Consider the following 22,065-nt stretch of genomic DNA (forward strand, 5'->3'; position numbering starts at 1 on the left):
AATGCAAAATGTGTGAATAAATTTCAAATTTTCATATTTTGATTTTCGAAAAGAGGATAGGAAGGTGTAAGAAATGTATTGTTCATTTGCACGGACACATATTTACGAAATAAACATTTATTTTATTTTTTTCAATTAACAAATCAACAGCGTACAGACTTAACGTCTAAAGAGACTAGACTTTTGACGTTCTCGCTTTTGTTATTTGTGGTTCCTGTTTTTCTTCTTTTCTTTTTTTTTCTTTTTTAAATTTCTAAAAAGAACTATATAGAGGCCGCGAGGAATCATTTATCGTGCGAGGGGAAGTCCTGAATTTCGTTTTTCTACGAATGATAGATTCAATGAAAAATTTGACTAAATGGATTTATAATTAGTCTGTTGATTTAGCGAATAATAATAATAATAATAATAATAATAATAATAATAATAATATAAGCGGCACACGTTTGTTGTTTTGTGTTGAATCTAAAAAGTTTCACACGATACGCAAGAGATAAACGCCATCGTCGGCATTTAAAATACACGACGTCAATTCAAATATTTCTTATTATTGCGATTAATATTTTTTATATTATAATATTATATTATTTATCCTCTTTTTAATAAAAGGATTCAATTTGTGGATGATATTAAAGGATGATGAACTTAGCACGAACGTTAATATATATATATATATTCGATATAAATCAGTTATCCAATTGTTTCTAAATCGCGAACTCTCTTAATTAATTATTAAACTAATAGTAAACACATTTTTTTATTCTTCATTTTTATTTCTCACAAATTTCATATATTTTCTCACTCGACGCATATTATATTAAATGGTATGCTAAAATAAAATGAGAGAAATCAATATGAATATAATTCAATTCCGTATTAATCAATCATCGTTTAAATTATCGTAATAATTTGTCTCAATTCTTTCATCCATTTTGTTAAATCCATTAAAATAATTCGAACGAAATTATTCGAGGGACATTGACAAATCCCCCCTCGCTCGTTTTTCTAACAATTTTTTAACAGCATTTTTTTCTTTTATTTCTTTTTTCTTTTTTTTCTTTTTTTCTTATCATCTTTCATATCATGATAATAATCGTATCGAATAAAACGACAGCTTTCTTTATTTATTCTTCTATCTATATTATACTTTGATTCCTAAGAATTATTTTGTAATTCATTTTTGTTTGTTTGTTTTTTATTATTTACAATCAAACGTACACGCATATATACACACAATTGCACACACAAATCATACACACACACATATATATATATACACACACACACACGACATTATACACGATATATTATTCCTTCGTGCATAAGTAGTACTTATTTATTTATTTATTAATTTTATTTTTTTGTTTTATTTTTTATTATTTACTTACATAATTCACGCCACGGCTAAATGCCCAACTTCACTTACGAGGTTTTCACGGTTATTTCTCTCACTAACAAGTTTAATCGTTTAAGGCCATTTACACGAGGAGATAAACGAAGTTTTTTTCTCGATTTCTTATTTTTTTCTTTTTTCTTTTCTTTCCTGTAACAACAGTAGCAACAACAGCAGCAGCAGCAACAGCAGCAGCAGCAGCAGTGCAGAATTGCGAAAGAATCTTTTATTTTGTACAAGAGACCCTTCCTTTTCTCCTTTTATAATTTTATCCTTTTGTAGGTTGATCTTAATCGATCAATATACGATTTATAAGATCACACAAACCCGATGAATTTTAATGCACAATTTTCTTGCACTTGTGGAAGATCAGTAGAAGATTTATTATTATTATTCTCTCCTAAGTTTCACATATTTGGTTGTTGTTGAAACTTTCGTACATCATCGTCATTTGAAAGAGAACATTTTCATCTTTTCAAAATAAACAATTATTTTAAACAAAAATCTCATATAGAAGAAAGTTTATCGAATAAAATTCAATTGCCTTGTTTTTCTTTCTTCGAAGTTTGATAGGTGCGCGCGTAGTAAGTTTCTTTAATTAAATAAATTCTCTTGAAATTATTGTGCTATTATAGATGAATATCAAAATCATATTTTTCTTTTTATAACGGTGTACTTGGTCGTCGTAAAAGAGACGAAAATAATGAACGAGGACGTGCTTGTTGTCGTTTCCAAGGACGACGTAAACAAGGACGATGCACATCCTCGTAAGACGAGGCCTATTTACGAGGATTCCTTAAAGGTCAAGCTCTCTCTTCTTCTTCATCGATTTCCTCCGAAGATTCCGAAGACGACGTTATCAGGGCCGTAGATAAACTTGGTAGTTGAGCCGGGCTTAGGTACGAAGACATTCTTATTCTTTGTGGATTCCAACATTCTGGAAGGGAACGTGAACCATCCTCGTTTCTTTCCAATGATTTTTCCATTGTACCCAATTCCATCATCGATACTCTCCGGTGTACCGAACTTTTGTTGCTGCTACTGTCTGCGAGAGATCATTCGTAAGAGAGAAAAAGAAACAAAGGAAAATACAAAAATTATATTTTAATCCCCAAAAAAAAAAAAAAAGCTAATGGAAAAAATATTAAAGTCTTGCAAAGAGGGGCGTGAAAGATTAAATGCAAAATAATAATAATAATTACAAATTGAGATATTATTTTTGTTAAAATTGATTATAAGATATGTTAATGATATGATGACTCCTTTATCTGACTGCCTACCTTTGCCTAATAATAGTCCCTTTGCTCGAACGTATTAACTTTTCGATTCCTCTGTTTTACCTGTGTTTCTCGTGGGAGTGGAAAACTCTTCCATCCCGGTAACCGTGTACTCGTCGCACTCGTCAACAGTTTCCTGACGATCGATGTGATCCGGCGTACCAACGCTCTCGCGTCGAAACAGACCAATCACGGATTGTACTTTTGGTTGTTTTATTGTACCTTCGAGGATCAAGTTGTTTCCTTTTTTTTTCTCGTTTATTTTACACAAATGTTAAATAAGGCATTTTCTATACTTGTTGAAACATGTTTACGGTGATATGTGCATCAAAACTTAGGCTTTATAAAATCAACACACAGGTTTTTACTTTTCTTTCGAATTATCGATTTACGAATCGATGCAAATTTTTCATATCGGTGCCAAATAACACATATATATATATATATGTATTGCAATATATAACGTGAAACATAGAAATCGATGCATGCATGCCATGCCACCCACCATCTCTTCCCAACTTTCGTCAAATCTTCTTTGATTTCGCGCACGCGCGCGGTTTGATTTTACATTACCAAATTTGTTTTATACTTTTTTCAATTTATTATGATACCAACTTTGAAGCATGTACTTTATTTTTCCTTAATGAATATTTTTAATATTTTATATTTATATATAATAGAGAATTGTGCAACATATATCGTGAAATTTAGGAATTGGTGCATACATCGATATTTAGGTTTCATAAAAATCAATCTTTTTTCATTTTATCTCATGAAAGTTTTTACTCTTCTGAAATTAATTCACTGACACTGAACTACATACATTCGTGAAATTTATGTATGTCATGAAACTTAGAAATCGATGCATATTTTAACATGTATAGGGTGCCTTTGAGAAAAATGTACTTCATTTTATTGAAAAAAAAAAAAAAAAAAACTATACGTACCAAGCAAGGTGGCAGAAGGTGAACTGTAAGTAAGAAACTCATTTTGTTTCAAAGGATGTCCTGATTCATAGTCGTCATCCCGTTTCCAAGGCAACACGGTTTCCTGACGATCTATGTGATCAGGTGTACCAACGCTTTCACGTCGAAACAATCCAATCACTGATTGTACTTTTGGTTGTTCTATGGCACCTTTAGAAAATTATCAAAATTTTGGTTTGTTTTTCTATTAGTTATGTTAAAAAAGAATATTTAAGAAATGAATAAAATAATTGTACCTAAGAAAGTAGCTGAAGGTGAACTGTAAGGAAGGTATTCCTTATTCGCACACCAAGCAGGAAACTCGTTTTGTTTCAATGGATGACCGGAATCATAATCGTCCTCACGTTTCCATGGTAAAACCGTTTCCGTTGCCGTTGGGGTTGTTACTCTATAACTTTCACCTGTTGAAACCAATAAAAATTGTTTCTTATTAAATATTTTTGAAGTTACAACTTCTTTAGAATGGGGGTGATTTGAAAACGGATGCGTGTGCGATTTGAAAATGAATTTTTACGACTATTTTTTAGATGTCTAACATTGAATAATTTAAATCTTTAAAAATTTACTTTTTCACGTAAGATATTAAATATTATTCTAAAAATATGCATAACTAATTATACAATTAAAATCAAATTTTTATCATTATTTATAAAAATGCGCGCCTGTAGATATGCAACCGTCCAGACACACTTTGAAAATGTTGCTTGCGAGCGCCATCTGTTGAACGGAATTTTTTTCTGTCCGAAAGATAGGCAACCCGTAATACATACGTGTATGAACACTGAAAAAAATGGGCTGAAAAAAAATTCCATCTCAGAAGATGGCGCTTGCACGCAACGTTTTCAAAGTGTGTCTGGAGAGTTGCATCCTTATAGGCGCACATTTTTCTAATTATTAAATAAATAATTAGATTTATAATTATAATAATATTTTTTAATGAATTATCTTACTCCTTATACTATGCACTCGTCTTATTCTCTCGAAATTTACTTTTTTTGAAGGTTTAATTTCTAATTTGTTTGTATTAATATTATTTTGTTTATTTTTTCTTTTTCAGATTACTTACCATCACGGGCAAACCTCAAGTCGGCATCTTCGGTGTTTATGGTGTCCATGGACGTAGTAGCGGTTGCGTGATGACCGTCTGGATTAACATTGGAAGAATCTAACAGGGTAACGAAGTCAACGATCGAAAGAAAACGTCGAAAGGTAAGATTTAAAAAATAATCATTTCTATGAATGAACAGGAACAAGGATATTTTTACCGGAAGTACGTGCAGTAAAAGTTATTGCAGAATCCCAATCTTCTTTGCTCGATGGTTTCGAATTATCCCCGTTTTCCAGTTCGTATAACACGCCGTTCATGTAGTCTGGTTAGAAACAAGAAAAAAGAATATTACGCGAACAATCGGAAATTATTTCTAGGAAAATTGCTTTATCGATTATTTTATACGCACCTTGGGTGAATAATTTGGTCGAACCGTTTTGTTGGAATTCCGGGAAACTCACGTGATTCTGCTTACCGTCCTGTACGAAAATTACAAACAAAGAGAGAGAGAGAGAGAGAGAGAGAGAGAGAGAAAGAAAGAAAAAGGATCGTGATAGGTAGACGCGTAAAAAAAAAAAATGGTAAACGTTAAAACTCATAATATAAAAAGTAATTTGTTTTAACGTTAGATTTACAGATCGTTTGTTCATTTTTGTTTTTCTCTCTAACCTTTAGTAACTTCTTGCTGCGTTTGTGACGATGTTTGTGCTCTCCCATCATACGTCGAATATTCATGTGCATTTTATAATTGACTTGGGTAGATAGATCCCGATCGTTGACAGCGTGTCTACTGTAACTCAATCGTCGGTGCTGCGACGGTAATGTTTTACACTTTAATTAAAATCAGTTATCAGTTCTTAGATTTCTACCCTACTGCCTTGCAAAAAGCGGTTCTTTCGTTAAATGTTTTTGTATTATTTTTTTTATTTTTTTAAATTTTGTCTCTATATTATATTTCGCTATCATTCGCGAGCGCGCCTTTCTTTTTCACGAGGCTCACCCGTTTGTAAGGTTTGCAGAGTTCTTCAGCCAGTAGATGATGTATCCTAGCGTCTGTCAAATCTTTCTTCGATGGATTGTACTCGAGTTCCTGGAGATCGATATTCCAACCGGTTTCGAGTTGACTGCAACTCGGACTGCAATGAAGAAAACAATGAGATTGCAGCTTTATGATTTTACCACCCTATTGTTTTTTTTATTTTTATTTTTTTATTACAAGATCGATACTACTAGCATATTCAACCTCTTGCTATTGATTCGATTATGGTATAATAATACACAAACAAATAAGATTAATATTATTACATTTACTAATATATCTATCATACGTGAATTCATTCATTATTATTCTTCTTATTTTATTTGATGTTTTATGTAATTTATTTGTTTTCTCTTTCCCTTTTTAATATTCCTTTTTTAAATAATTCATTTACCTTCCATTGAATTGTCCTGTATTGCTGTAATTTCTAAATATGGCTGACATACTCTCGGTACCACTGATATTACCAATAGTCGAAGCATTTCTTCTTATATAATCCATGGCATCTTTCATGGCTAATTTCGAATAGGTTTCCAAGATCTTTGGTTCGGCACCATAATGATTTCGCAATAGATACGGCCGTATGAATTTGTTGTCGAAACGTTTGAATCTATTACGAGAAATTTTGTATTTAAATTTTTATTATTATTATTATTATTTTTTTTTTTAAAGTGTTGAAAGATTAATTATAAAAATAATAATAATAATAATAATAATAATAATAATAATAATAATAAGAAGAAGAAGAAGAAGAAGAAGAAAGATTAACGTGTTTCCTTAGAATAGAAATGAAAAAAAAAAAAAATAAAAAGAAAAGAAAGCAAATTGTATTTGGATACCGTGCCACGCCACTTTCAAAAATAACTCGGCTCGTGTGCGTTAGTATAATATTATTCGTATAGTAATCGATTTATACATTTATTTTTCTGTATTTTTTTATTTCTTACTTATCTCTCACGTGGTAATTGCCATGTTTTCCTAAGATGTCCTCAATTCCAGCCATTACGTGATCCATTATCTGAATACAAAAATAATACAAAAATATGTCGATAAATACGATCAAAAGTATTATAAATAAAAAAAAAAATAAAAAAACAATAAAACAATTTATATCATTGGTCAACTCCTTCTTCAATCGAATTAACCTACTAGGGGATGAAATAATATTTGCTCATGGATAAATGCAGTTTATTTTATTTTTTATTTTTTATGCAATTAATGAACTTGACTCACGAATATTACGAATGTTAACAAAGAAAGAATAATTTTTGTTATCTAGAAGGACGATCAACAACGTTTCCTCGACTTTTGCGTGATAATTTGTTCAAGGTTAAAGAAACATCGATCAATGGTGGTCTAGAAAGCCACCCTCTCAACCCTCACCCCATTTCGAGTAACATTGAAATTTCTTTAGATAATATCGTATTGCAAGGAAACGTTCAACATCGAATATAGAAGTATAAAGGTAAAATGATGAGTATTTTTTTGTTCTCACCCTTTCATGAATCCTTTCGTTCATCGTAGGCTTTCTTTTCTCAGCTCTTTTCACATTGAGTATTCTAACCAGTGGTTTAATAGTGATTCCCTTAAAAAATGTATGATCAAGAAAATACAAATTGTAATAATAATAATATTAATGATAATAATCGTTATTAAAATAAAAATAATAAAAAAATATATAGTAAATAAAATTATATATAATAAAAATAAATATATGTATATATATTTCATATATAGAATAATAATATAATAATTAAAATTACTATATTAAATTATAATTCAAGTATATATAATAATATTATATAATTTATATTATATATATTATTTTATTTTATATTATCTTACAAATGAAAAAAATCAAATAACTTTCGTTGAATGTATGATATATATATATATATATATATAGGTGAATAATAATAAATTTACCTGTATGAAAACGGTGAAATAAATAACAGCAATAGTGGTAGTAACGAACATTGGTTGTAACGCTACGTGTTTTGGATCAATTAACAAGACAAGGGCAAACGCCACTGCACCCCTTAAACCTCCATAGGACATCACGAATTTCTCCACCTTGTCCAGTTTATGCAGACGAAATTGATTGGCCAATGCAGTCAAGACAATCACTCCTAATGATCAACGATAGTCCTCGTTGATTGACAATTTATTATTAATTCTTTTTTTTCTCTAAATCGATATAACAACCTAACACTTTTCTTTCTTTCTTTCTTTCTTCTAAACTATATTCATTATTTTTTTTTTTATTATTATATTAATTATAATAACAATAATTTTGTTAACTCGTTTAATCTTATTAGCTAACAAAAACGAATGAACGGTGATAAAACTTTAAATCTCAAATCGGTTTAAAATATTCCACTTTGTTACATCAGCAAATTGTGTAAGTGGTCGTCTGGCGGTGTTACTTTGACAAAACTGTTATGTAAAAGCAGCCGATTATGGATTAGAATTTCCGAACAATCGAGCCTGCATTGTGTTAAGTTATTGTTCAAATGGGAAGCCGTAAACACGTGACATTAAGCCAAGTGACATAACCGTTAAGTCGAGAAAAGAAATGTAATAAAATGTCGTGTTTCGTAATACCCATCACTTTCATCCCTTTTTCCACTTTTATCTGTCATTCTCATTCTCTCATTCTCTCATTCTCTTTCTCTCTCTCTCTCTCTCTCTCTCTCTCTCTCTCTCTCTTTTGATATTATGCATTATTCTTTTTTTAGCTTACCTATCGTTTCTATAAATGTTAGAGAGAGTTAACACACACACACACATACACACGTGTGTCAAGTCTTTGTTCCGCGGAATTTCTTTTTTCAAATTGAATTTCAGCATGGTTGATTATTGTTGCAACGTATATAAAAAAAAAAAAAAAAAAAAAAAAAAAAGAGAAACAACATACAACAAGATCTACTCGATTGATTTTCTTTTATAACACCAATATCATGGACAAGTGACTTTAAAAACTAACGTCATACCTGGCTTGTTGCTTGCTTGCTTGCTTACTTGTATTTAAAAAGCCTTCTTTTATAATGTTTTTTTTTCTTTTTTTTTTTAAATAATATAATTTTATTTATATTATATAATTTATTTAAATTTATTATTATTAATATCCTTTAATTTCGTATTACTTATTTTTAAAATAACAACCGATTATTTTCCATATTACGTTATATGAAACGTTGGAATTTTATATGGGGGAATTTGATATACCTTCGTAATGGGATATGACGATAAAGAAAGAGAGAGAGAGAGAGACAGAGATAATAGAAAGAAATAGGAATAAGGGATCATCTCTACTTGCATCATCTTTCCATAAGATAAAATATTTCGAATATTTAATAATACATATATATATATATATAAATACTTTTGAATCATTTTAAATAATTTTGATCGATTGTTACTAATTATTATTATTATTATTATTATTATTAAAATCATAACTCACCCACGATCCGATAAATAGAACAGAAGACTATTGTCATCACGACGAACCATGTGTTCCAATTATGTTTATTGTTCACCGTTGCCACACCAAGGAACATAAATATGATCGTTTCCGAACTACTCGATAACATTTTCATTGTATATTTAACGGTGGTATGTGATTTGTGCGATATATTAGCTTCGACATAATTTTTCATGGTAATACCACAAAATGTTATTCTGTAATAAATTGTTGTTTCTTGATCATGATTTAAACAAACAAACAAAAACACATTCAATTAGATATACATATGTACGTAGAATAGTTATATTTATACAGATATATATATATGAGTTTGATTACGTCATTTTGTATCGGATATTTTTATATATTTTTAAATAGAAAGAATTGTACTTTTAAAAATAGTTTGTTTCACTAAGAAAAAGAAAACAGGAAACTAATAAATCTATCAATTACCACGATTCAAGAAATTTGTTGTTCGTAATTATATCTTGAACTTTTGAAGCACCTTTTAACATTATATATTTTAACATTAAACAATATAAATGGGAAAGTTATTATCAACGTATGACATTATTAGAAATATATATCGATTAATTTTTGAAACAGCAGCTGCTTGACTGGATGAACGAGTTATAATTGAAATGTTAAATGTATATTTTTACTCACGCCAATATTCCTGACATGTGAAAGATTTCAGCATTTAGGTATGCCAAATAAGCCATGACGAATATGAAAATTGGTTCGATCACACGAACCTGATTCGTAAATCTTGTTACGAATCCTGTTGCAAATCCCCATATGACACCTATTATCGTACCACCTATTGCTACGACTAGAAATGATGCTAAACCTGAGAGTATGTCAGTATATTCAATTCTTGAAGGTCCCATCTCACTGTAAGTCTCGAACATGTGATATAATACCTAAAACATATAAACAAAAATGTTCTTTTTTATTTTGGTTACTGGAATATGAAATAAATTCAAGCGATAAGGGTTTTAGTTAGATTTTACAAAATATTAATTTAATTTTAATTTTATTAATATTATTAAATATTTTTAATAACTAATAAAATATTATAAGCCTTCTTTTTTTTTTTTGACTTTTACCGCATTTCTGTTTTTATTTTAGATTTTTTTTTAAATATAAATATTTAACATGCACACTTTCATGAGTACTTCCAAAAATATTTGCTTATTGCTTGGTTATATTAAAATTGGACAAAATGTTATAATCATAAAAATATTGAAAATAATAAATTAATATTAATATAATAAAAAAATAATTATATACTTACAACTGTGACAGCATCGTTTAAAAGACTTTCACCGAATACAACGATGTATAATATCTCGTTGACGTGTATTTCTTCAAAAACTGCTAATACAGCAACAGGATCAACTGCACTGATCAATGCCGAAAAAAGGAACATGTCTAATAATGGTGTCTCACAACCGAAAACATTGAATTTTCCCAGAACCCATAAGGATGCACCTATTACCAAAAAAAAAAAACAAATATTTATATAAAAACGAACTCGAGATGAAGCAACGATGAAGCAACAACGATTTGATGATTCACGAGATTGATGGTATGCATATATATATGTATATATATATATATATATAAATAATATATAGAATCATTATCAATAAATAAACTACGATGCGACATATATCCGTAGTTGTATTCTAGGAAGTTGTTTTAGTATTATACCATCATCGTTCCTTAATTGGAGTTCCCCGTTAATCAGCTTAATCGTTTCTTCGGATGCTTCAATATCGAACTCGTGCCAGAATTGTTAGGAAAGTATTATAACGCTTACGGATGTGTTTATTAGGGTTGAAACAATAAATTCGTGCTTTTTAAAATTAACATTTTACCAAAAATAAAAAACAATCCATTGTGCAGTTTCAAAGTAAAGTTTCAACAATTTTTGGTTCACCCTAATATCTCGAATATTTCCTTTACGTAGTATTTTTTTGTTACAAGTGACATTACAGTTAAGAAAAATAAAGGAACAAATGTAAAAAAAATGAAAAAAAAAGCTCAGTCTTCGCATATCTCGAGAGGCTGTTGTTTGTCTTTTGGCGCGTTACGGGTAAAAGTGCGCACGCGTGCGAATGAATTCTATTTTTACACGTGTTTTTTTTTTCACGATCCTCTCTCTCTCTATATATATATCTTTAAATATTATGATAAAGTGAGAGTTATTACGCGAACACATGCTTATTTAACAATTTTTTAATACATTCTCTTACTCCGGGGTTTTGTTTATTAAGAGAACAAATAAGAAAATAAATCAAATTGATACCAACCTATTGACAGGGTATTGAAAATTGTTCCAACTACTGCAAATAGTAGAATAGTTCCAAGATGATCGAAGAATAATCGATTGGGCATAAAATAACCGGCATCTAGGATGATAGGTGGTAACATGTAGAGAAAAAAAGGTATCAGGTGTTAGGGGTGATACGTGAACGCTGCTGGCCTGGAAAAGAAGTAGTCCAACGACGACACCAACGACGATCAACAAACATGATTCCGGAAATATTTTACTCAGTCTCGGTGCCATGTGAAAACCTGAATAGAAAAATCAAAGAGAAAGAGAGAGAGAGAGAAAGAGACATAAAAAATATATATATATATATGTTTACGTGCCAAATGCAATATCAACGGTATCTTTCTATATTCATACTGGCATTAAGTATTCTTGGCTATTATTTAATGCCACCCCACGGTTGGTTGGTCCAGCGATCACTGAACTCATCTTCATCGTGTTAGCAAACAAAACAAAAGTGTTCTTTTAAGTGGTCATTCAAATCAAATCGTGTGTCGCGGTTTTACATTTGTTTGATATAAATTTGAATTAAATAATAGTATATATAGTATCCGCATATATGTATCATCTTTTGGCACACATACAACTCGAATTGATCATCTTTTGTTCATAGAGTTAGTTTAGTTAGAGTTAAGTTAGTTGTAAGATATGTGTGCACTAAAAATATATTCTGACGAAGATGCGCGTTAAGAAAAAATAGAACACGGTCAAGCCCATGGACTTTTATATATACATATATACCGTTTTAGAAAGATACCCTTAATGATTGATTTATGTATTTATTATTAACTATTGTTTTTTCTTACCAATTTTTGCAATACTAGCGAAAAATATCCAAATGCCGATAACGAATGGCGTTTCCACTCTAGGAAATTCGACAGACATGATGTGATATTCTACTTCAGTCTTTGGTTTATCGATTTCTTGATCATTCGAAGATGGTGATGATGAGGAATAATCATGGGTGGCCGTATTGGATACCGGAAGACTTCTTGCCGAGACATCATCCGATAAGGAATCGTAGAGTGGTCCCATTGGGCCAAAACTACTTCCAGGATAAGGTTCGTGAAGGTTTCTAGGGAGTTCTTCATCGTCAACTGCTGGTCCATGCATGGCATATCGATCGATCGATATTCTACTCCTTTGATCTTGACTGACATCTCGCTTGATTAGATTTATCAGACCGGCATGAGTTTCCTCAGGATAATTAAGCAATAAGAGTAGTGTTAAGAGAAGGCAAGCAAACGATAGGCTTCTTGACGAATCCATGAGGTCCTTTGATGGGAATCACTTCTTCAACGTTGTCTATGTTGATCTTGTTGTTGTTGTTGTTGTTGTTGTTGTTGTTGTGGTGGTGGTGGACAATTATTGTCCTTGTATTTTCGATCACTTGGTAGTTCTACCATCAGAAACAAACGACTAGCTTAAAGTTCTGTTTATCTTCTTTTTTAATCCTTTAATTGTTTCTCTTTATTTATTAAAAAATGACAGATGACGTAAACTCGAAGAAAAGGAACGTATTTAGGAACTTCATTGTTCTCGTTATTAAATCCTCTTTCAAATTTGTTATCCGTACGAGACTGTAATAGGATCGATATAGTTAAGTTACAATTCACAAAATTTGTTTGTTCTCACATATTAAAAACATCAAACGAAATATCTTACCCCCGTTTGAATATATATATATCAATATATATTCCTTCTTTTCCTCGGTAACTATACAACAGTGCAAAAGGGTTCTTGAAATAACTGAGATTAACTGAATAAAAAATAAATAAAAAAATAATAAAGAAACACTCGACACTTTTGATCAACACGTACGATCGGAACTAACACAATAAATATATTATATTAACTCGTGAAAAAATATATAAATAAATGAATAAAACAAACAAACAAACAGCAAACTTAGAAAGAAAGAAAGAAAGCTAGAAAATGATATATATCTATATATATATATATATGTATATAGTAATCGATACACCAGATAAATCCCGTGTATATGAGTGTAAGATAAAATTAACCGAGTAAAATGGGATTCGTCGAATAAATAATCTCTCTTCTCTTGTTAGATGAAAAATCTTCAATGGTTCACGCCGGTCCAGGTCGATAGACAATTTTCTTGGATGTTGGGTGTCGTGTTGAGATGGCCGACGACGACGACGACGACGACGACCACGACGACGACCACGACGTCAACGATGACGACGACAACAACAACGACGACGACGACGACGACGACGATGATGACGATGACGAAGATGATGAGAATGTGAAATAGGATAAGGACGGTAAATATCGACGATGACGACGAGGTCTACGTTGTGGCATCGTGTACCGAAGTGAGCAGCAGGGGCTCGTTGAAGAATACGACACCCACCTTTGTGTGGCGTGTTTCGATCGACCGTCAACGGCAGCACTGCACGATCAACTATCCACTTCGATGAAATCTTCAACAAAAACTGTCCTATCCTATCCTATCCTGACTTGTCATCTACCTGTTTTTATCTTTAAAACGTCAAATATCATTGATTTCTGAGAATATGAATATTTTTAGGATGATATATTATTAACAAAAACTCCCTCCCCCTTTTTTGTTTTATTAATTGTCGAAATTGTATCGAACGTGTGGGGGGTTAGTGAGGGATGAGGGGTTAAGAAAAAAACAACACACGTTAAAAAACTTGTAGAGTATGCCAAAAACGTGTGCCTAGTTGCCGACTAGTTCGCCCTCAGCTTCTTTACTGATGTGTTTTAAACGGGTATACGCGCGTGCTCTCTTATTCACTCTCTTTCTCTCTTTCACTCTAACCCCTATGCATATATACAGTAGTTCTATCTTCGTCTATTCGTGTAACTCTCTCTTCTTCTATCTTTCTTTAGCTTTCCCTCGCCAGCTAGAAGCTTCCAGCCAGCTGATCGTTGCTGAAACTCGCGCAAGCGTCCCGACGCTTCTACTCTTACGAAGACTTATACAGGGTGAAACATTTATTTCATAACCGATACGATATTATATTACATGTATTTTTAGTTTTTATTTTATTTGTATTTATTTAGCGATAATTAAACATGAGGTTTATTATTTTAAGAATATTTATTATATATTTATTATTATAAATATATATATAAATATAATATTTTAATTATATATTTAATTATATTTATATATAATATTTTTTAATTATTTTATAATAATTAAATCGAAGTATTTATTATAGTTCAACGTATGTATATATAGAATATGTGTAAACCGGGTTGCAAATAGTTTGTGTAATTTTATTTCTTCGATCGAGTTCATATCTTTTTTAATAGTTACCTACTTTCTAACTTTAAATTGTATTATCTTTGTTTTATTTTTATTTATTTTAGAGAAAGATATGTGATAATTAAGTAAAGGTAAAGGTATAATTAAAGGTATGAAAAATTCGCTAGCTTTTTCTTTTTTTGGTTTTTTTCTTTTTTTTTTTTTGGTTTAATTTTTAACATAGTTTATACATATGTATTTTATGAGAAGTATGATATGTGATATATCAAGGGTCACGGAGTTTGGCCGAGAGCGACCTTAAAGCCAGCAACGTCACGTCGCCGGATCTTGGAGACACCTTTTACCCTTGACCTTGTCGTCGATGCGCCAGCAAAATGCTCGACTGCCCTTATAACCGTTTTACCAAACCGTAAGATTCGCTTCGAGGAATCTTCACAACTTCAATTTTTCATTTTTCGTCGTCGTTGTTTTAGTTCTCATTCAAAAGCTCATATTTATAGCATAACTTTTTTTTATAAACCGATCATTTAATCTCATCGTTCTATTTTTATTTTCCTTTCTATTTTTTCTTCTTCTGCCTTGTTCGAAACAATCGAAAATATAACACGTTCTGTGTTTGAATTTTTATGGGGATCACCGTCCCTCACCCCCCCCCCCCAACTCCCCTGTCATTTATTCGAAGTATCCATTTTCTCACCCGCTCGTTCGTGGATTCGATTTACGCCAATGAAAATTGTTTCAAATAGATTTTGTCGATAGAAATGAAATGCAAAATTTTTGAAAGTATTGTTTTTAAATTGATACACCCTTTTTTATGGTGACACATCCTATACAATTTGTAATTCTATCTTTTACTTAATTGTCATTTATCATTTTTTTATTTATTCACCTGATATATTATTACACCTTATCTCATGTACTATTTCATTTGAACTTTTATCTATTTGTCATTTTTTATTTTGATTTATTAACACATATTACACAATTGTACATATTCATCATTTACATCTATATTTATATATTAATGTTAACAAGAATATTGCTTGCATTTCTTTAACAAACAAACCAAATATTTATTTGTTGAACTTTAATAAACAAAATTCAGATCGTTAATATAGATGTCAAAGTATAACAAATACTGTTATCATTGAAATCTCAGATAAATGAAGGTAAGGGTGTATAAATTTAATGCAAATCTTTAATTATATCGACGTTTGTCTTTTTATAAACAAAATCAAATATTTATTTGTTGAACTTTAATAAACAAAATCCAGATCGTGTACATTGACATCAAAGTTAACAAATATTGTATAGTGTTATCATTTAAATCTCAGATAAATGAAGGTAAGGGTGTATAAATTTAATGCAAATCTTTAATTATATCGAAGTTTGTTCTCTCTCTCTCTCTCTCTCTTTCTTCGAAACTATTGCAGTAAGTAGTAGCATAACTTTTGCACGGTTACTCTCTCATGAAATTAGTTATACTAGAAGGACGGTTCGTTGAACGTGTCCTCGTTTTAGGAAAAGCTCAAGTCGTAAACACCGGAGAAATAGAGAAAGAGGGATGTAAGGTGGGGAGGGGGGTTGGCAAGAGAAAAGGGATAGAGAATTTGGGAAATAGTAGTGGTGGTGGTGGTGGTGATGGTGGTGGTGGTGATGGTGGTGGTGGTAAAGGTTTTGTCCGATACGCACAAGTTGCCATTAATTTTCGTGACGGACGTGTACAAGCTAATGGCACTTTAATGACCAAGAATTCTATCTAGAACGATTCTCATTGGACGTTGATATCATGACGCACCACCAAATGCAAAATCCTCTTCCTTAAACTTTCCTTACCCTTTTAAGGGTAATTCCCTTTACCTCTATTTTCGAATACCTTATCTTTGAGATTAATCGTGTATCTTGACAAAGATTTAACATCTTTTAATATCATCTTTTCTATTAATGATAAATATATATATATATATAATATATATAATAATATATTAAATATATTAAATATAATATAGTGTTGAATATCAAAGAGTAAACACAGATAAGTAAGCAGGCAACAAAAGACTATCGACACAAAGAAAGGCGGTGTTTGGACTGCTTTTTGCAAGTGAAGAAGTTATGTGTGTAAGGCGGTGTGAGCTACAAGGTTCTCGAGCGATATCAGTGATTTGTTTATTGGACCAAGCTGGACGTTGGGAAAATTCCAGAACGATTTGCAAATTTTTTGTCCCTCGGGGATGCAGGGTGGGGGAGAAACCTCATAAGGAGAGGACTAGAGCGACTATAGCGAGCGATTCGATACGAACGTGATTAGCGAGTGAATAGTGAAAGAATAGCGAGTGAGTAGTGACTGTGTGAGGTCTGAGTGAGTGTGAGAAGTTGCGAAGCGTAATTAAAGAAATAAGTAATAATAAGTAAATAAAGAATATCTTTTACATCTTAAGTAGTGTCGGCAACACGGGGATATTAGATATCCTTAGCCGGATGCAAAACGATTAATTTCCCTACATATATATATACGATTTAACTTAAATTAGTGATTTAAATATTAAATACCTATTATACTTCGAATATTAATTAACTTTGATTTAATTGTATTTCTTTCATTCATTTAACAAACATTTCATTAACACATTCCATTCGATCATTTAACAATTATTTGAGTAATCTAATACATTCTCTACTTATATTAAAGATTTTTTAAATGCAACAACACTCGTTTATCTTGTAAATATCTATTTTTTTAGTTGACAATACATAGCAATGTAACGTACAATACATATATTTAATATATTAATAATAATTAAATAGTAATTTAAATAATATATTAAATATAATAATAATTAATATATTTAACATATTAATAATATAATTACATATATATTTAATAAACTATAGATATAGTTTATTTGCAATTTCATGGTAAATACTATTTATTTTTATTTTTTTTATTTTTTATCTTGTAGGGTAATAGGTAAAAGAATGTTTTACAAATTTTCAACAACGAAAGTAGAATAAAAATAAAGAAGAATATTCACGCGGGGGTGGTATTATTTTTCTAGTGCTTGTAAACAAGTAGTAAAAACGTTTAGATAACGAGACTTTCATGGAAATTTTCTTGGCCTTTCTTAAGAGTTTATCTTGAACGCATAAAAAAAAAGAAAAAGAAAAAGAGAGAAATAGAAAGACAGAGAGAGAGAGAGAGAGAGAGAGAGAGAGAGAGAGAGAGAGTAACTTACAACGTAAATACTAATTTTTTTTTTCACTTTTTATTTCTACCAAGAAATTCGTGTTACGATCGTATTCTTTATATCTATCTCTATTCCTTTTAGAAGTGTATTAAAACCATCCAAGGGGTTTAAAGGTTCGAAGGATTTACGCGAACAAAGTGGGTTGAAGTGCCGTCAAACGTTTTACTTTCCTTCTTATACTATAAGGTAAGATTGGTATCCTTTTCTAAAGGATAAAAAGAGTTTTTTTTTTCTTATGGATAGTCTCTTTCATTTATCCTCATTTATAAAAGTATATGCTTTTTAAAGTTTTTATTAAAAAAAAAAAAAAAAAATATTAATGTGCATAAGAAAATAAATATAATTCAGTTGAAACTTTTGATACAGGTACAATAATATTCCAATAGATTTGAATTTAAAATTAGTTTTATGGTATTAATACGACACGATGAATGAGAAATTAAACTAATTTGGGATTAGAAAATTGTTGAAATAAAATTCTTTACAATGTTATCCTCATTTATTACTAAAATATTTCAAATCAAATATTATTATAATATAACATATAATATTATATTATATTATATAATTATATAATATATAATTTATATTATATATTATTATATTAATATAAAAAATAAATATATTATAATAATATTATATAAATAAATATATATTAAAATATTATAATAAAATATCATTTATGTAATATTATATTTTATACAATATAATATGTGTTATAGTTAAAAAGTAATAATACTAAAAGTAATAATATTAATTTTATATTACATACAAAGTGTTCTATTTACATATTAAATATACGTATACATATATGTATATATATATTCAATTAAATATTCAAAATCATTGGTAGGATGTAACAAACGATGTGTAAACGATTAAACACAAACCCCTTTTTTGTTCTTTTTCCTTTTTTACTTTTTTTTCTTTTTTTTTTTTCTTTATATATTCCTCTTCTTATAAAGAGCTTTCATTGAAAAGTTCAAAGTTTTCTTTGAAACAAAGTACGCTTCATTAATACACAAGCTTGTAATGCTTTAGTAGACTTTGATCAGAATTAAAAGTAAGACGATTTGACGAAAAGTATGAACATTTTTCATTAAAATAATTTACCATTTTTTCGTTTTTTTTCTTTTTTTTTTTTTTTCTATAAAATGAATTTCGTGGAAAAGGTAAAAATGATATTACCGAAAGATTATTTAATTATTATTTTAAATATTTCGTATAATTTAATATAATTAATTTAATTTTCATATGCAGAGAATAATCGAGTATGGTCGTGTTGTTCTAATCGAAATGCATGCCACATTTTTCATTATTAATACACGTTAATTAATAAATAATAATTATACATATGCAGTAGTAATTATTTCAAATTATTTATTCAATTTTTTCTGTCTCTCTCTCTCTCTCTCTCTGTGTGTGTAAAAAAAAAAAGTATTACATTTCGTGGATTATTTTAAATAAATCATAGTTTAAATAATCGATTAGTTTCTCTGAGAAATGAATTCGATGTAAACTCATCGACGAGATATATAATATATTTAAATCCGTCAGATATTTTTTCTACTAATCAAACGTATCCTGTTCTCTCTCTCTCTCTCTCTCTCTCTCTCTCACTCATTTGTAATTACTTTTGCATCCTATTTTGCAATGTATCATCATCGTTGAATGTCGTTGAATATACGTAGAAAACAGTAAATAGAAGAGGAAGGTTATCGATTATCTATTGGAATGTTTATCGAAAGGTAATTACTTTTAGCAACGTTAATTCTCACAAACTGTACAAATCGCAGAAAGAGTATGCTCTTTGAACATGTTCTGAACTTCCTTTTTTACCAACCCCCACATTTTTACTCCTTTATCGTTGATCCTGTTTTTATAAACTCGTTGCAAAAAAAAAACACGAGAGAAATATTAATTTTTTGTTTTGTATTTTTGCTTGTAGTTTTACAATAATATTATTTTATTTTATTTATTTTATATAATTCATGAATTTTATATAATTTTATTTGATAGTATAGTTACATTATTATTTTTATTTTTATTTTATATAATTTAAATTTATAGTAGTAATATTATTATTTATAATATTACTTAATATATAATTTATATAGTATAGTTATAGTATAATAGTATATTTAGTATTTATAGTATAACATTTTTTTTAATTTATAGTATAGTAATAGTATTATTTTATTTTATTTATTTTATATAACTTTAATTTGTAGTATAGTAACAGTACTATTTTATTTTATTAAGTTTAATATAATTTTAATTTATAGTAGTAACAGTATCATTTTATTTTATTTATTTTATATATTCATATTATATATATCTTTCTCTATATATATATAATAATATTGACGTTCAAGATTGGGTAGGGGGTAAGAAAAAATTATTTCAATATTAAATTTGTCATTTATTTAGAATTGTAAAATTTAGTTTTGCGTGTAGCCAAAAAAGAAAAAAAAAAAGATTCACAAGGGTGGTGGTTGTTCGCGTGGATGAATCGAAACGATCGACTAGATTGTCGATAGAAGAGAAGGTGGTGGAGTAGGAGGAGTAGGAAGAGGTAGAGGAGGAAGGTACCACGGGTCGTCCATGAAGTAATCAATGAAACTAGTCTGGGTCATTGGCATACCGATTTAAATTATGCATCGTGCATAAACCAGTGTGCCGTCCATATTATACTAGTCGAACGATTTTCCATTGGTCCGTAGAGTTATTCCTGAATCATTTAGGAACTATTGAAAATTGTAAAAAAGGAATTTCATCCTTATCGTGGAAGGTCGATAATTCATCTACATGCATTTATGGGGATGATTGGTGTTGTAGGACGACGTAGCAAAAAAACAACCCCTACGTTGTATTTTTAACGTGTAAACGTAACCTTTGTTAAAAAAATATAATAAGTAAAAAAAAAAAAAAAAATAAACATTTACCTCTCAAATGGGGTTGTTGTTATTGTTGTTAAATGGATAAACGATACATCAAAGTTTTCCTTAAGTTTGCAATAGCATCTCGGGAAATCGTTCGTCTCGTTTAATCGAAGGACACGTCATCGAACAAACCAGACCCTTTTCTACCCCCTACACTTGAGACGTTCGATACAAGGGGCGTGTGTATCTGTACGTAGTGGTTAGAAGAGAAGGGTGGTTTTGCTAGTTGTGGTCCATGATTCAACGAAGAAAAGAGATAGGGTCGAGATATCTATATATATATATAGATAAATATGGGGATAAGAAAAAATAGTTGTTCTACTAGGGAAGGGTGACGAGATTCCAAAATCTCGTATCGTGTGTTATACTAATCTCTCGACAAAATATATGTACATATATATCTATATATTATCTTTTCTTCTTGGTATGTAAATTTTTCACCCCGTTTATAAATATTACGTTTTATTTTCATTTTTAAATGTTCATCAAAATGTTAAGGATATTTAAGTTAATTCATTTGTTTTAAAGGGTACATATCTTAATGTAAATACCAACAAAGATAGGAATATATATATACATCTATATTATATATATTACCAAGAAGTACTTTAAATATATTCACAGGACATCGATTAATTTTACGTTGTTGGAACGTGTTGTCTGACGATAGAAAGAGATTAGATAGACATCTAATGCTCTAGGAAGTGGGGGTTGGTATTTAAAGGGACATAGACACACACACACACACACACACACATGCATTTACACTTGAAACTTGGGAATAAATTCGCAAGGCATTAAGCGGTGTACGAGGTAATCGCACTTTGGCGACTTCAAATAAACCAAAAGAGAAGAACTCCCTTCCTCTACCTACTCACCCTTCCCCTTCCCTTATCCCTTATCCCTTGTTATCTCCAAGGCATTCGCTTAACGACGACAAAGAGTCGCGAGACATCCCACGCACGAAAAAGGGTGGGCCCTCCTCACCTCTCTCATGGTCGTGCCAGCCTGTTAGGTGGTAGTGGTGGTGGTGGTTGGTAAAGGGAGGGTGGAGAAAAGG

At 30.2% G+C, this 22,065-nt stretch overlaps 1 protein-coding gene across 1 annotated transcript; it reads right to left on the reverse strand.

Annotated features, from left to right (window-relative positions):
- Nucleotides 1–101: 101 nt before the first annotated feature.
- On the reverse strand, nucleotides 102–14,404 carry Nhe2 (Na[+]/H[+] hydrogen exchanger 2). Its single transcript, XM_089172720.1, is given in 20 exon segments — nucleotides 102–2,438; nucleotides 2,734–2,892; nucleotides 3,618–3,806; nucleotides 3,893–4,057; nucleotides 4,723–4,821; nucleotides 4,922–5,026; nucleotides 5,114–5,183; nucleotides 5,374–5,514; nucleotides 5,705–5,840; nucleotides 6,138–6,353; nucleotides 6,691–6,761; nucleotides 7,239–7,328; nucleotides 7,670–7,872; nucleotides 9,210–9,427; nucleotides 9,879–10,135; nucleotides 10,510–10,706; nucleotides 11,531–11,663; nucleotides 11,665–11,795; nucleotides 12,360–13,133; nucleotides 13,219–14,404. Coding segments are annotated over 19 exon segments (3,285 nt in total). The 5' UTR covers nucleotides 12,823–13,133; nucleotides 13,219–14,404; the 3' UTR covers nucleotides 102–2,196.
- Nucleotides 14,405–22,065: the final 7,661 nt, after the last annotated feature.

The sequence above is a fragment of the Polistes dominula genome, unplaced genomic scaffold (assembly GCF_049000335.1).
Source record: "Polistes dominula isolate Pdom_NZ unplaced genomic scaffold, Pdom_raw_medaka contig_23, whole genome shotgun sequence".
In the NCBI taxonomy this organism is placed as follows: domain Eukaryota; kingdom Metazoa; phylum Arthropoda; class Insecta; order Hymenoptera; family Vespidae; genus Polistes; species Polistes dominula.